At 45.0% G+C, this 15,967-nt stretch overlaps 1 protein-coding gene across 2 annotated transcripts in view; it reads right to left on the bottom strand.

The window, feature by feature from the left end:
• Window positions 1-15,967, bottom strand: part of uvrag (UV radiation resistance associated gene) — a 292,355-nt gene that overhangs the window by 254,490 nt on the left and 21,898 nt on the right. For both annotated transcript variants that reach the window (XM_078401991.1, XM_078401992.1), the window contains exon 2: window positions 1,182-1,299. In XM_078401991.1, the coding sequence (XP_078258117.1) occupies window positions 1,182-1,299 (118 nt within the window). The remainder of the gene's footprint in view (window positions 1-1,181; window positions 1,300-15,967) is intronic.

Raw genomic sequence — 15,967 nt, 5'->3', positions numbered from 1 at the left:
CCAGGTGTCAACTTCTACATATCGGCGAGAACAAGCGCAGGCTCGGCGATCGATTCGCTGAACACCTCCGATCAGTCCGTCTTAACCTACCTGATCTCCCGGTGGCTCAGCACTTTAACTCCCTCTCACATTCCCAATCTGACCATTCTGTCCTGGGCCTCCTCCATTGTCAGAGTGAGGCCCAGCGCAAATTGGAGGAACAGCACCTCATACTTCGCTTGGGTAGCTTACACCCCAGCTGAAAGCCCTTGCTTTCCCTCTCTCTCCATCCCCTCCCCCTTCCCAGTTCTCCCAGCAGTCTTAGTGTCTCCGTCTACATTCTATCTCTGTCCCGCCCACTCCCAACATGAAGGGTCTCGACCCAAAACATCACCCATTCCTTCTCTCTAGAGATGCTGCCTGTCCCGCTGAGTTTCTCAGCATTTTGTGTCTACCAAAGTGAACATTTTGTTCAGTGAAGGGTCTTGATTCGAGTACCTCCATCTCTACAAGGGAAATTTCATTCAGTTTTCTTCACTAGAATTTAGTAACTCCAAAGTCAATTCACTACTATTTAAAGAGTCCCCTGGCCACTGCCAAATTAAGATTAAGTTCAGTCGATACCGCGGAGTGTTTTTCTTCGTCACATTTACTACTTCAAACATAACACAGAACACAATTCAGTATCCTACACATATCAGGGACAATTTACAAAGTTTACCAAGCCAACAAACCTGCACGTCTTTGGAGTGTGTGTCAGAGGTTATGGGGAGAAGGCAGGAGATTGGGGTGAGGAGGGAGAGATAGATCGGCCATGATTGAATGGCAGAGTAGACTTGATGGGCCGAATGACCTAATCCGACTCCTATCACTTATGATCTAAACTGGACCATCTGGAGATAACCCATGCAGGTTGTGAGGAGAGCATACAAACTCGGTACAGGCAGCACCCATAGTCAGGATCGAACCTATGTCTCCGACTCTGTGAGGCAGCAACCCTACTGTTGTGCCACCATGCCGCCTTAACTATATTGCTATATTGTATCTGCATCCACTACCACACACAGCAATGCATTCCAGACATTCAACATACTTTGTGTAAAAATAAACGTACACCGCACATCTCCTTTAAACATTGAATTTCAGCAAAAATGGCATGTTCACACCTTGTATATATAAAGTGCATTTAATGAATGGATTACCTTTAAAGATCTTTTTATCATCGCACAGATGTAGACTAAAGTATGTGTCCAGAAGATGGGAACCATTCTTGTTAACTATATTTCTCGCTGCAATGCTTCGTAGATGCCGAAGTCGCCGCTGAAACAATAAATGTTGAGAGAAACGTGTAATATTTGGTTATATTGGTTGACATAAAATATTTTGCATTTATATCTTTTGTTTTCTTCAGATGGTAAACTGGGTCATTCAACAGATCAGACGATTCTTGTCAAAGAAAATAAAAAGTACTGGAGTAACTCAACGTCAGCATCTCAGTTGGACTTGGATAGGTGACGTTTAAGGTCCGGGCCCTTCTTCAGACCGATGTAGTACCTAAGTACGTCCTCCAGAGATGCTGCCTGACCCACTGAGTTACTCCAGCACTGCGTTTCTTTCGTAAATCAGCGTCTGCAATTCTTTGTGCCTAATTCTTGTCAAAGACTGGCTGAACTCCATCTCCAATTGCATTTCACCAAACAACTTTTTTTTATTGTACTATGCTTCGTCGAAACTGTCTCGAGCAAAGGGGGAACTTAAGAAAACAACTGCGTAAACATTTTAAAAAAATTAGCTGTAAAGCTCTTTGGAATATTCCAAAGTCAAAAAGAATCCTGACTGCTTCTTCTACACCCAGCATAATGGGTCATGTACACTGGGAGATGAGGCTGAACCCAGTGAATGGGCTGAAAAGTTCCAAACTAACTGGTGCTTCTTCAGCAAAAACTATTTCACATTGCAGAAACATGCTTGGCTTTCAACTTTAAATCAATGCAAGGAACTTGGGAGGGGGAAGAAATGGAGCAAAGGGGTATCAAATGATACATCTCCAAGTTTACTATTCTGTTCCTCACAGTCATTTGGAGTTTATCAGGCAGCATCTGTGGAAAGTAAAATAGTTAATGTTTCAAGTCTGACACCTTTCTTTGACAATAGACAACAGGTGCAAGAGGAGGCCATTCGGCCCTTCGAGCCAGCACCACCATTCAATGTGATCATGGCTGATCATTCTCAATCAGTACCCCGTCCTTGCCTTCTCCCCGTACCCCCTGACTCCGCTATCCTTAAGAGCTATATCTAGCTCTCTCTTGAATGCATTCAGAGAATTGGCCTCCACTGCCTTCTGAGGCAGAGAATTCCACAGATTCACAACTCTCTGACTGAAAAAGTTTTTCCTCATCTCAGTTCTAAATGGCCTACCCCTTATTCTTAAACTGTGGCCCCTTGTTCTGGACTCCCCCAACATTGGGAACATGTTTCCTGCCTCTAACGTGTCCAACCCCTTAATAATCTTATACGTTTCGATAAGATCTCCTCTCATCCTTCTAAATTTCAGTGTATGCAAGCCTAGTCGCTCCAGTCTTTCAACATATGACAGTCCCGCCATTCCGGGAATTAACCTAGTAAACCTACGCTGCATGCCCTCAATAGCAAGAATATCCTTCCTCAAATTTGGAGACCAAAACTGCACACAGTACTCCAGGTGCGGTCTCACTAGGGCCCTGTACAACTGCAGAAGGACCTCTTTGCTCCTATACTCAACTCCTCTTGCCTAACGGCAGCGGCTGACTAGCAGTCTGTCCGTCTTTTTTTTGTTGAGTGTCGGTGTTGGGATGATTTTTATATATATTTTTTTGGTTGTGTATGTGTGGGAGGGGGTGGTGGTGTGTGGGGGGTGGGTGTGGGTGGGTGGGTGTGGGGAACTTTTCTCTTCCTCACGGCGCGGGGTGCGGCTCGGCTGCGGGGCCTAACATCCCCCGGTGCGGCTCGGCCGCTGGACTTTACATCCCGGTGCGGCTTGGCCGCTGGACTTACATCGCCCGGTGCAGCTCGGCTGCGGGGCTTAACACCGCCCGGTGCAACTCGGCTGCGGGACTTTACATCGCCCGGTGCAGCTCGGCTGCGGGGCTTAACACCGCCCGGTGCAGCTCGGCTGCGGGGCTTAACACCGCCCGGTGCAACTCGGCTGCGGGACTTAACACCGCCCGGTGCGGCTCGGCTGCGGGACTTTTCACCGCTGGTGCGGCTCGGCTGCGGGACTTTTCACCGCTGGTGCGGCTCGGCTGCGGGACTTAGCTGCGCAAGGCTTGGTCGCGGGCCTTTCATCGCCCGGTTTGGCCGCGAGACGTTTCAGCGCCCGGTGCGGGGACTGTGCGGGTCGGTCGGGGACGAGCTGTCTGTCCGTGGGCGAGGGGAAGAGAGGGGAAGTTTTGTTGCCTCCATCACAGTGAGGGGGTGTTTGGAGTCACTGTGATGGACGTTTGTGTTGGGGTTATGTGTCTTGTGTTCTTTTTTTTCTTTTTTTTTTTCTATGACTGCTATGTAGTTTCGTTCGGTACTTCGGTACCGAACGACAAATAAAGCTCTGTTATACTGTTATACTGTTATGAAGGCCAACATTCCATTGGCTTTCTTCACTGCCTGCTGTACCTGCATGCTTCCTTTCAGTGACTGATGCACTAGTACACCCAGATCTCGTTGTACGTCCCCTGTTCCTAACTTGACACCATTCAGATAATACTCTGCCTTCCTATTCTTCCCACCAAAGTGGACCCTTTGGGTCCAGGACCTCTGATATTAACTGCTTCTTTTTCCGCAAATGCTGCATGACCTACTGGGGTTTTTTATCAGTAGTTTTCTTTATTTTTGTGATCTGCAGCTTAATGTTCTAACATAGCATTTTAAAAGAATGGAAATTGAATATATGGCTGCCATCTTACACTCTCAAATATAGCCACCAAGAAGGAAAATAATTAGGAATAGAGGGGTATGGATGACATGCAGGCAGATGAGATTAGGTTACCTTGGCATTATGTTTGGCACAGGCACTGTGGGCCAAAGACCCTGCTGCTGTGCTGTAATGTTCTATGCTAGATGGAAAGGGGACCTTGATCCCTCTAATTTGTCCTTGACCATTTCCACAACTTGCATGCTCTGTAACAACTGAGCTGTTAACTAATCTTAACATTCAATATTAATTGATTAGTCGCCAGCTCCAAGCATGAACCAGGGAATATATCAGTCATGGATAAACCTTACCAACAAACTCTTTGCTTCGTGAGCATGCTTCACTCGCCATATCTCAAATTATTCCTGCATATTTATCCCAAAATGTTGCTTTCATGAAGGGATTTGCAATTGAACGAATCAATACTGTTTCCCCCAACTTCAGGTGATATCAATACCAATTACTTGTCATTTGTGCACAACAGTGTCTGCAGTTTACAAGGCAGATGAGATTAGTTAACACAAGTTATAGGAGTAGAATTAGGCCATTTGGCCAATCTAATCTACTCCGCCATTCAATCATGGCTGATCTCTGCCTAATCCCTTTTTCCTGCCTTCTCCCCGTAACCCTGAACACCGGTTCTAATCAAGAATTTGTCAATCTCTGCCTTAAAAACATCCAGTTACTTGGCCTCTGCGGCAATGAGTTCCACAGATTAACGACCCTCTGACTAAAGAAGTTCCTCCTCACCTCCTTTCTAAAAGAGCGCCCTTTAATTCCGAGGCTAAGACCTCTAGTCCAAAACTCTCCCACCAGTCCTTTCCTCATCCACTCTATCTATGCCTTTCATTATTCTGTAAATTTCAATGAGGTCCCCCCTCAACCTTCTAAACTCCAGCGAATAGAGCCCACAGTGCTTTCAAACGCTCATCATATGCTAACCCACTCATTCCTGGAATCATTCTTGTAAACCTCCTCTGGACTCCCCGCAGAGCCAGCACATCCTTACTCAGATATGGGGCCCAAATTTGCTCACAGTCCTGCAAATGCAGCCTGGCCAGCACCTTACAGAGCCCGAGCATTACACCTCTGTTTTTGTATTCCAATCCTCTTGATATAAATGCCAGCATTGAATTTGCCTTCCTTAAGGTTTAGTTCTGGAATTATTTATTCAACCCACCAAAAAACCAAGAACATGCCTCAAATGTGCTTTGATCAGGACATAATAATGCACACTGTTATGATCTATTTTGTCTCGCACATTTACAATATGTTGAACAGTTTCTCATTTGCCCTGTGGGCAATTTCTACTCTAGCAAGAAGAATGCAGGCAGTTACTTGCACATTTGCTTCAAGAAAATTTGCAACAAACATCAGAGCAATGATCCAGGCTTACAGGACAATGATCTTCAGAGAATAGCTCTGCTGCGGAGCTAATGCATAGACTTGTTGCCTAAATAGTAGAATTAATTGTCTTTGAGCGATCACTTTTGAGAAAGGTGCTCCATAGTCCCTAGCTATTGAGGGAATCAAAGGCTTTATGGAGGTCGAATAGAAAGCCCATATTGGTGCTTTTGCTCTCGTGTCTCAACAGAAACATAGAAATATAGAAAATAGGTGCAGGAGGAGGCCATTCGGCCCTTTGAGCCAGCACCGCCATTCATTGAGATCATGGCTGATCATCCACAATCAGTAACCTGTGCCCAACTTCACCCCACATCCCTCGATTCCACTAGCCCCCAATGTAAAGGAGAAAGGGGATTTAAGGGTTAAGGTGTATGTGACCAAATGCTACATGAAGATGAACTGTCACTAAATTAGATTGCATACCTCAGACGCCTGCAAGTCTATCTCTGTGTAGATGCCGGCTTGAGATTACAAAAGGGGTGTTGTAAAACTACAAAGGACAGTAAACGGATACAAAGGAAGAGCACAGAGTAGAATGAGCCTCTTTACAATCACCATAAAGTTGAGCACCAGGAAGATGTGTTTATGTTAATAGACTAAATTAATGAAGTGCTTCCAGCGGCTAGTCAAAACTCACATCTGCTCCTCTCTCCCTGACACCTTGGACCCTCTTCAATTTGCATATAGACCAAACAGGGCACTGGACCATCGCCATGGCAATACATACTGCGCTCACCCACCTGGACAAACGAAATACATATGTGAGAATGCTCTTTATTGACTACAGCTCGGCATTCAACACCATTATTCCCTCAAAACCCGTCCCCAAGCTCCTTGATTGGAGACCTCCATCTGCGGATGGATATTCGATTTCCTGACGGGCAGGCCCCAGGTGGTGAGAATTGGCAGCCACACCTCTTCCTCGCTGATCCTCAACATAGGCACACCACAGGGCTGTGTGCTCAGTCCTCCCCTGTACTCCCTGCTCACGCACGACTGTACTGCTAAGCACAGCTAAAACAGCATCCTAAAGTTTGCTGACGACACGACCATCTTGGGCCTCATCACAGACAACAATGAGACTGCCTACAGAGAGGAGGTAAAGGCACTAAACAGCTAGTGCCAGGAAAATAACCTTTCTCTCTCTCTCTCAATGTCAGCAAAACTAAAGAGATGATCGTGGACTACAGGAGACAGCGGGGGAGAGCACACCTCCCCATCCACATCGGTGATGCTGAGGTTGAAAGGGTCAGCAGCTTTAGGTTCCTCGGTGTGCACATCACTGAGGACCTTTCCTGGACACTGCACACGGACATAATAACAAAGAAGGCCCGCCAGCGGTTCTTTTTCTTGAGAAGACTGAGGAAGTTTGGCATGAACGTCAGCATCCTCACAAATGTCTACAGATGCACCATCGAGAGCCTGCTGACGGGCTGCATTACAGTCTGGTATGGGAACTGTTCTGCCCACAGCCACAAATCACTAGAGAGTGGTGAAGGCGGCACAGCACATCACTGGCAACTGTCTCCCATTCAGGACATTTTCTACCGGTGGTGCCTGCGGAAGGCACGCAGCATCATCAAGGACCACAGCCACCCAGCACGCAGGCTGTTCTCCTTGTTACCGTCAGGCAGACGATACAGGAGTATGGCTGCGCATACCACCAGACTTAAGAACAGTTTCTACCATCAGGCCATCAGGCTTCTGAACTCATAAACACATTTCAAATCATAAATGATGATTATTTTTAATAGTCTTTTTACCTATTTTTAATATTGTCTTTTTACCTTCCCAATGTCATTTAAAAAAAAAAATTATCCTTGGAATATTACTGCTGAGGTGACCCGTTGTCTTATCAAATACATTTCATTGTACCGTTGACCCTGTGCCAACCTACATATGACAAATAAAATTTATTATTATTATTAATGACCTCGGACAATGGTCAGTGATAGTGGATGATGATTCATTGAACTATTCTCTTGCAAGACCACCCGTGTGGGGTGTCTGGGTCTGCTATCACTTCTAAAACCTATTGTATTTGGTGTATAAAAATGCTGCTGAAACACTCTGTAGGTGAGTGGGGTCCTGGAGTGACTGCTAGTATGCAAGCATACTAGTTGCAGCTCTCCCACTCCCGCTGGCGTGATAAAGACTTTAATGTTTTACCACTTTTGTTGTCTGTCTATAGAATCGAACTTTAACATCAATGTTCAACAGTTGGCCATTGGTAATGTGTAGAACATAAAGTGCTGGAGTACCTCAGTGGGTCAGACAGTATCTCCGGAGGACATGAATAGGCAATGTTTTGGAACTCCTCCGATTAATTACTCTAGCATTGAGCACTGCACAGATTCCAGCACCCACAGTTCCTTGTGTGGCTATTAGTGATGGTAGAGAAAGATATCTAGAGGACTAGGTTAATGATAGAAATATCCAGGTGATGAGGCCTGGTCAGACCAATGTGGAACATTGAATCCTTTAATAAACTGTCAAGAACTATCAATTCCCCACTCTTCTGTACCAATATTAAAAATGCCACACAACTGGTGAAATGGAAAGTGAAGGGCCTGTCCCACTTAGGCGATTTTAAGGCGAGTGCCGGCGACTAGGCTGTCGCCGACAGTTCGCCGGGGTGTCGCGGGCATGATCGTGAAGAGTCTTCCAAAGATTGTGGTGGTTCGTAGTGGATCTCGGCACGTCGCTGAGAAATCAAATGGGTTGAAATTTCTCAGCGACCGCTGGCTTGTCGCCAGGCATCGTAGCTTATTGCGGTCGTTGTCGCATGCTGTCCCCAGGTTTGATAGGTTCTCTTAAGATGCATTTAGAAGCACATAATATTAAAATAAGTAAAGTCATTTCAAAACACCATCAAAAGCTAGTGTTTAACAAATTTATTTACCATCAAGCCATTTGACAGGTAGATTGGAGGCGACAGTTTGATGGTCAGGTAAGTGTGAGAATTTTCGAGATGTTTTTGGCCTCAGCCATTACATTTAAAGTGGTCTCCAAACCCAGATATTCAACCCAGAAACAGGATATGCATCTTCCTTACATTTTCAAAGAATGCCCACACACTTTTCACAAAAATCCACTGAATCACTTTTTAAAAAAATACAGCTATTAGTAAACTGGAAGTAAATCCGGTTTATTCCTTGTTACAGTGAAGCTTGGTTTTTAAGTAACCCATACAAGGTGTTATAGTTCAAAACTCTCAAATACTTACCGACTTGTTAGTGATTTCAGCGAAAACCAGGACGTCGGAGAAGCATTGACAGTGTGGGAATTTTCGCGATGTTTCAGAAGACGCTGTAATCTCGACCTGACTCGGCATTGTCGTGTTCATTGTCGTCGGGTAAAAGAAAAGTTTGGCGATCTGCTACGACTTTGACAGTCGCCGGCAGTCACCAAAAAAATCGCCCAAGTGGGACAGGCCCTTGAAGGTGATACAGTGGCAACCATTAGTCCAGCTGTAATATAGCCAAAAAGGCTTGGATCAGATGACTGATGTGGTAATGTCTCATTGGAGAGTGGAAGGAAAGGAAAGCAGTTAGATGTTGGAAACAGGATTCAACTTCTTAACATGTTCTGGACCAAGGCAAGAACCCAGCTTCATAGAGGAAACTTTGGACCAACATCCAGGAGAGACCATGGCGAGGACTCAAAGAATAAAAGGACATTACAAGACTGATCTCCTCGTGTCTTGACAGGTTGTATACTGCTCACGGTTTGAGTGCTTTTATGTCATGTTCACAATTAAGAGTTGAAGTAAAGCCAAGTATACCTTTACCAGTTGTCACAAATGCAGCTGCAAATTTGGCACACCAGTGAGAATGTGCAAGTTTCCACAACGGATCAACACGATGCAATTTTTTCCCCTTGCAACACATCTTCATTAACTGGGCATCACCTGTAATTTAGCCATTGTGCCTACAACTCTATACCAGTTTACTTGAGACAAATATATGATTGTACCCCATGCTATATTACAGAACTATAGGCTAGAACTAATCAATCATCAGGCAGCACGAGTTCAAATGCATGACAGCAGTTAGTGAACTTAAATTCAGTTACCTAAAAGAAAGTATAAAGGATGCATATGTGTTACCCGAGTAGTTTTAATAAGGAAATCTACCATCCAGCTTTTACATAAAGCCATGCCACATACAGGCAGATTTGCAGAAAATATTTTGAATGGTGCTTATGTAAAATATTGACAGCTACATGTATCTCAAGAATGATAACGACAATTGACTTTTGATGAGTTGTTTACAGTACAGTATTTGTACTGTACAGTACAAATATCTGCACTTTGCTCTCAGCCTACATGATTTGACAAGTGTGTAAAAGCTCAGTACAGTCTGAGGGCCAGTGTACAGAAAGTCTATCATAACGAGATGGTTGCATTAGAAACCCCGTGTTACAGAAAATCATGTTATAAAAACAATTGTGTCAATGGGGGGGAAAGGGGTTAAAGTGCTAGAAAATTACAGGTTTGGGCCATTTATCCTGAAAGATTTTTAAAAATAAAGATGTTTTGAATAGTTATTTATTTATTTTTGTTATCACGAGCTGAAAATATTTAAGATTGTGTTACATTGTTTACCAGAGAATCATTACTTATGTATCAATAGAAATGATAGTTTGCCAATTTCCAATGGCCTCTGTTAAACTCGTATTCTTGAGTCATGTAGAAATGAACTGCAGATGCTTGTTCATACCAAAGATAGACACAAAGTGCTGGAGTAACTCAGCGGGTCAGTCAGCATCTCTTGTGAAAAACAATGGGCGACGTTTTGGGTCAGGACTCTTCTTGTTGAGATAATGGCAGCAGCAGAGTGGTTACATGGAAAAGGGTTTCTTCCCCTGTCGCTAGGTCAGTACTGTGAAGTTCCCAAATGCACAAGTAGGTTGCCTGACCATTTTATATGATAAAACATAACAATTTATTCACAAAAAGCTGGAGTAACTCAGCAGGTCAGGCAGCATCTCGGGAGAGAAGGAATGGGTGACGTTTCGGGTCGAGACCCTTCTTCAGACTGATGTCGGGGGTGGGACAAAGGAAGGATATAGGTGGAGACAGGAAGATAGAGGGAGATCTGGGAAGGAGGAGGGGAAGGGAGGGACAGAGGAGCTATCTGAAGTTGGAGAAGTCGATGTTCATACCACCGGGCTGCAAACTGCCCAGGCGAAATATGAGGTGCTGCTCCTCCAATTTCCGGCGCGCCTCACTATGGCACTGGAGGAGGCCCATGACAGAGAGGTCAGACTGGGAATGGGAGGGGGAGTTAAAGTGCTGGGCCACCGGGAGATCAGTTTTGTTAATGCGGACCGAGCGCAGGTGTTCAGCGAAGCGATCGCCGAGCCTGCGCTTGGTTTCGCCGATATAAATAAGTTGACATCTAGAGCAGCGGATGCAATAGATGAGGTTGGAGGAGGTGCAGGTGAACCTCTGTCTCACCTGGAAAGACCTTTTGGGTCCTTTGATGGAGTTGAGGGGGGAGGTAAAGGGACAGGTGTTGCATCTCGTGCGGTTGCAAGGGAAACTGCCCAGGGTTGGGGTGGTTTGGGTAGGAAGGGACGAGTGGACCAGGGAGTTACGGAGGGAACGGTCTCTGCGGAACGCAGAGAGGGGAGGGGATGGAAAGATATGGCCAGTGGTGGGGTCCCGTTGTAGGTGACGGAAATGTTGGTGGATAATATGTTGGATCCGCTGGCTGGTGGGGTGGAAGGTGAGAACGAGGGGGATCCTGTCCTTGTTGCGAGTGGGGGGAGGGGGAGCAAAAGCGGAGCTGCGGGATGTAGAAGAGACCCTAGTGAGAGCCTCATCTATAATGGAGGAGGGGAAGCCCCGTTTTCTGAAGAACGAGGACATCTCGGAAGCCCTAGTCTGAAACACCTCATCCCGGGCGCAGATGCGGCGTAGACGGAGGAATTGGGAGTAGGGGATAGACTTTTTGCAGGGGACCGGGTGGGAAGAAGTGTAGTCCAGATAGCTGTGCGAGTCGGTGGGCTTGTAGTAAATGTCCGTCACTAGTCTGTCTCCTGTGATGGAGATGGTGAGGTCCAGAAACGGGAGGGAGATGTCAGAGATAGTCCAGGTATATTTAAGGGCAGGATGGAAATTGGAGGTGAAGTGTATGAAGTCAGTGAGTTCTGCATGGGTGCAAGAGGTAGCACCAATGCAGTCGTCGATGTAGCGGAGGTAGAGTTCGGGGATGGGGCCAGTGTACGTCTGGAACAGGGATTGTTCGACGCACCCGACAAAGTGGCAGGCGTAGCTAGGGCCCATGCGAGTGCCCATAGCTACGCCTCTGGTTTGGAGGAAGTAGGAGGAGTCAAAGGAGAAGTTGTTGAGGGTAAGAACCAGCTCTGCTAGGCGGAGGAGAGTGTTGGTCGATGGGGATTGGCTGGTTCTACGGTCGAGGAAGAAACGGAGGGCTTCGAGACCATCCTTGTGGGGGATGGAAGTGTAGAGTGACTGGGCATCCATGGTGAAAATGAGGGAGTGGGGGCCTGGGAACCGGAAGTTATCCAGGAGATGGAGAGCGTGTGAGGTGTCTTGGACGTAGGTGGGGAGGGATTTAACCAGGGGGGATAGGATGGAGTCGAGGTAGGTAGAGATAAGTTCGGTGGGGCATGAGCAGGCAGAGACAATGGGTCTGCTGGGACAGTTGTGTTTGTGGATTTTGGGTAGGAGGTAGAATCGGGCCGTGCGGGGCTGGTGAACTATGAGATTGGAGGCACTGGGGGGTAGATCGCCGGAGGTGATGAGGTCGGTGATGGTGCTGCTGATAAATTTCAGCACCAGATGGTGCTGCAGATAACAATTTCAGTTGACGATTGCAAAAAGCTGTAGATGCCGTCCAGTCCATCACTGTGACCAGACTCCATTAACTGACACGCCATTATCTGAATTGTGACAGATTAGGAAAAGAGGAGATGCAACGAGACCTGGGCGTCCTCGTACATCAGTCACTGAAAGTAAGCATGCAGGTACAGCAGACAATGAAGAAAGCAAATGGCATGGTGGCCTTCATGGCAAGAGGATTTTAGTATAGGAGCAAGGAGGTCCTACTGCAGTTGTACAGGGCCCTGGCGAGATCACACCAAGAGTATTGTGTGCAGTTTTGGTCTAATTTGAGGAAGGACATTCTTGTTATTGAGGGAGTGCAGCATAGGTTCAGCAGGTTAATTCCTGGGATGGCAGGACTGACATATGATGAATGGATCGACTGGGCTTATATTCACTGGAATTTAGAAGGATGAGAGGGAATCTTCTAGTAGAAACATAAAATTCAAGGGATTGGACAGGTTGGACACAGGAAAATGGCCCCCATGTTGGGGGAGTCCAGGGGTCACAGTTTAAGAATAAGGGTTAGGTCATTTAGGACTGAGATGAGGAAAAACTTTCTCACCCAGAGAGTTGTGAATCTGTATTCCCTGCACACAGGAGGCCAATTCATTGGATGTTTTCAAGAGAAGAGTTAGATTTTGCTTTTGAGGCTAACAGAATCAAGGGATATGGGGAGAAAGCAGGAATGGGGTACTGATTTTGGATGATCAGCCATGATCATATTGAATGGCGGTACTGGCTCAAAGGGCCGAATGGCCTACTCCTGCACCTATTTTCTATGTTTCCATGTTTCTTGACTCCATCTACACTTCACTCTGCTTTGGAAAAGCAGCAAAAAAAGTAGACTTGTTCCACCCTGGTCATTTCTTCTTCTCCCTGCTCCCATCCAGCAGAAGGTAATGTAGCTCGAAAGAGTGCTTCACCAGATTCGGGAACAACTTCTTCCCCTCTGTTATCAGGCTCTGAATGATCATCCCATACGCTAGGTTATTGTTCCATTCACCTCTACCCCATTGCAGACATTGGACACTGTCTATTGAACTGATGTGCTAATATAGGACTATATTTTGCACTCTGTATCTTCCCCCTTGTTATACAAATTGTAATGGAGTCTGATTCGATTGTGTTTACATATAGTATTATATCAAAAATAAACCCAAACCTAAATCACTGAGAATCAACCAAATGATGGTTAAGGAGGTAAAACATTTTTGCATAAAAAAATCCTTTCCTGAAGGACCAACATAATAAATTTAAGTAGACACAAAAAGCTGGAGTAACTCAACAGGATCCTCTCAACCCAAAACATCACCTGTTCCTTTTTTTCCCAGAGATGCTGTCTGACCCCCTTGCTAAACATAATAAATTAGATGGATTAATACAGTCACCTCGCAATTTGCGGAAGGGTTACGTATTTCAAAAGCAGCACGTAAGGCAAACATATGCCAGGCACCTCACGACTGCACTGCCATACGGTGCCAGGTATAGGTTTGAGTGCATTATTCCAAAATTAGCTACACATAAATTAAACTTTGGCAGTAATTAGACAAGCGCATTATTCTAAAAACGTGTCAATCAAGCACGTGTAAAATGCAAGGTGCCTGAACTGTAATCTGGTACTTTCAAGGTCATTATTATCAATATTAACTTTATATTCCAGATTTCATTAACTGAAAATAGACACAAAATGCTGTAGTAACTCAGCGGGACAGGCAGTATCTCTGGAGAGAAGGAATGGGAGACGGTTACATTTCCTATCTGCAGTGGAAAGATTGAATTTGGGTTACCAGTTCCAGTCAAGCCTCTGGCTTCTGATCCCATGTTATAACTGCTGATAATTCCAGGAAGACCAATGACTTAGACAACTCGTTATACCAGCCCATCATGTGAAACACTGGAATAATTCAAACCACATCCATCTCCATTTGAAATAATTGCACCAGTTTCTCTTAAATTTATTCAGAAGAACTCTGGCAAATCATTCTATTCGCCAACAGTCCTCTGTTTAAATAAACCTCCACCGTCTCTCCCCCTGACATTCAGCAAATGATTTTGAAATTGACGACTATCCTGAATGCTTTCAAGATAATTATTAACAAGAAATGCTTTGTTTTATTACCCAGGCTTCCACCTTGAATCGACCGCAAACTGAGGCCATTTTTCTCCAAGGAGGACCCAAATAGTCCACAGCACTACCACACGAGGGGAGAAGACACAGCATCCAAGTTAATACCTCTCTTAACTACCACAACCAAAGGTTCTGATTATTCCCTCATTATAGAGTCATGGAGTGATAGTGTAGAAACAGGCCCTTCGGCCCAACTTGCCCACACCGGCCAACATGTCCCAGCTAAACTAGTCCCATCTGCCTACATTTGGTCCATATACCCTCCAAACCTGTCCGATCAATGTACAGTGCCCTCCATAATGTTTGGGACAAAGACCCATCATTTATTTATTTGCCTCTGTACTCTACAATTTGAGATTTGTGAAAGAAAAAAATCACATGGTTAAAGTGCACATTGTCAGATTTTATTAAGGGTATTTTTATACATTTTGGTTTTTCCATGTGGAAATTACAGCTGTGTTTACACATAGTCCCCCCCTTTCAGGGCACCATAATGTTTGGGACACATGGTTTCACAGGTCTTTGTAATTGCTCAGGTGTGTTTAAATGCCTCCTTAATGCTGGTATAAGAGAGCTCTTCTCTGTACCCTTTCCAGCTTGACATCTTTCCCATAACATGGTGCCCAGAACTGAACACAATACTCTGAAGACTGTCTCACCAACATCTTATACAACTGCAACATGACCTCCCAACTTCCTTGCTCAATACTCTGACTGAAGGCCAATGTATCAAAAGCCTTTTTGACCACCTTATCTAGCTGCGACTCTACCTTCAAGGAACCATGCACCTGCACTCCTTGATCCCACTGCTCTTCCCCACTACAGAAGGGGGAGGGATTAGACAGTTTGATAGCCACAGGGAAGAAGGATGTCCTGTGGCGTTCTGTACTGCATCTTAGATATTGCCTCTTTAGTTTCCCACAATGTCCTCGGATATATCTGATCAGGCCCTGGCTATTTGCCCACCTTCACACACTATAGTATCTTCAGCACCTCTTCGACCGTAACACTGACTGCTCTCAAGACACTTCCAATGACTGCCCCAAGTTCCTCGGTAAATACAGAGGAGAAATACTCGGAGGACCTTGCCCATCTCCTGTGGCTCCACGCAGAGGTGACTGCTTTAATTCAGGGTGTTCAAATCAATTGCAGTATCTGCCCATATTAAAAGTAGTCATTGGCTCTCAAATGTTCCAGCACATGAAATATGCAAAATAATTTGCATTTACAAAGCTCCTATCATAGATATTAGGATCTATTTTTTTTAAATAGCGGATCAGACCCAGTTGAGTTTTTGTTGTCTGAACAACAGTCCTCATGACTGAACATGTGACCTCAATTCCAATACTGTTCCAGAATGCAAAAGCTGTGGTATGGATATTTACCCACTTTCATTTAAAAAAAAATGGAACAACTCTGCATAAAATATAATCTATGCTATTTTAAGTAGGATAAAGTTCCTCCAACAGGTAACGTGATTATTTTGAAGCCTACTGCCCAGATTAACAAATTTGGATTGGAATGTAATATTAAAAATAAAGCTTTAAATTTGTTTGTTTAATTTGAATATTTCAAACCACTATCTACATTTTTCTTAGCAGCTGTGATTATTTCTTTCACTGCCCTTCCTCATGGATTACTTGGGCACTAT

This window comes from Rhinoraja longicauda, chromosome 7, assembly GCF_053455715.1.
Source record: "Rhinoraja longicauda isolate Sanriku21f chromosome 7, sRhiLon1.1, whole genome shotgun sequence".
NCBI classification, from domain to species: Eukaryota; Metazoa; Chordata; class Chondrichthyes; order Rajiformes; family Arhynchobatidae; genus Rhinoraja; species Rhinoraja longicauda.
The sequence above is the reverse complement of the archived record's forward strand: the minus strand, read 5'-3'. Positions and strand labels throughout refer to the sequence as shown.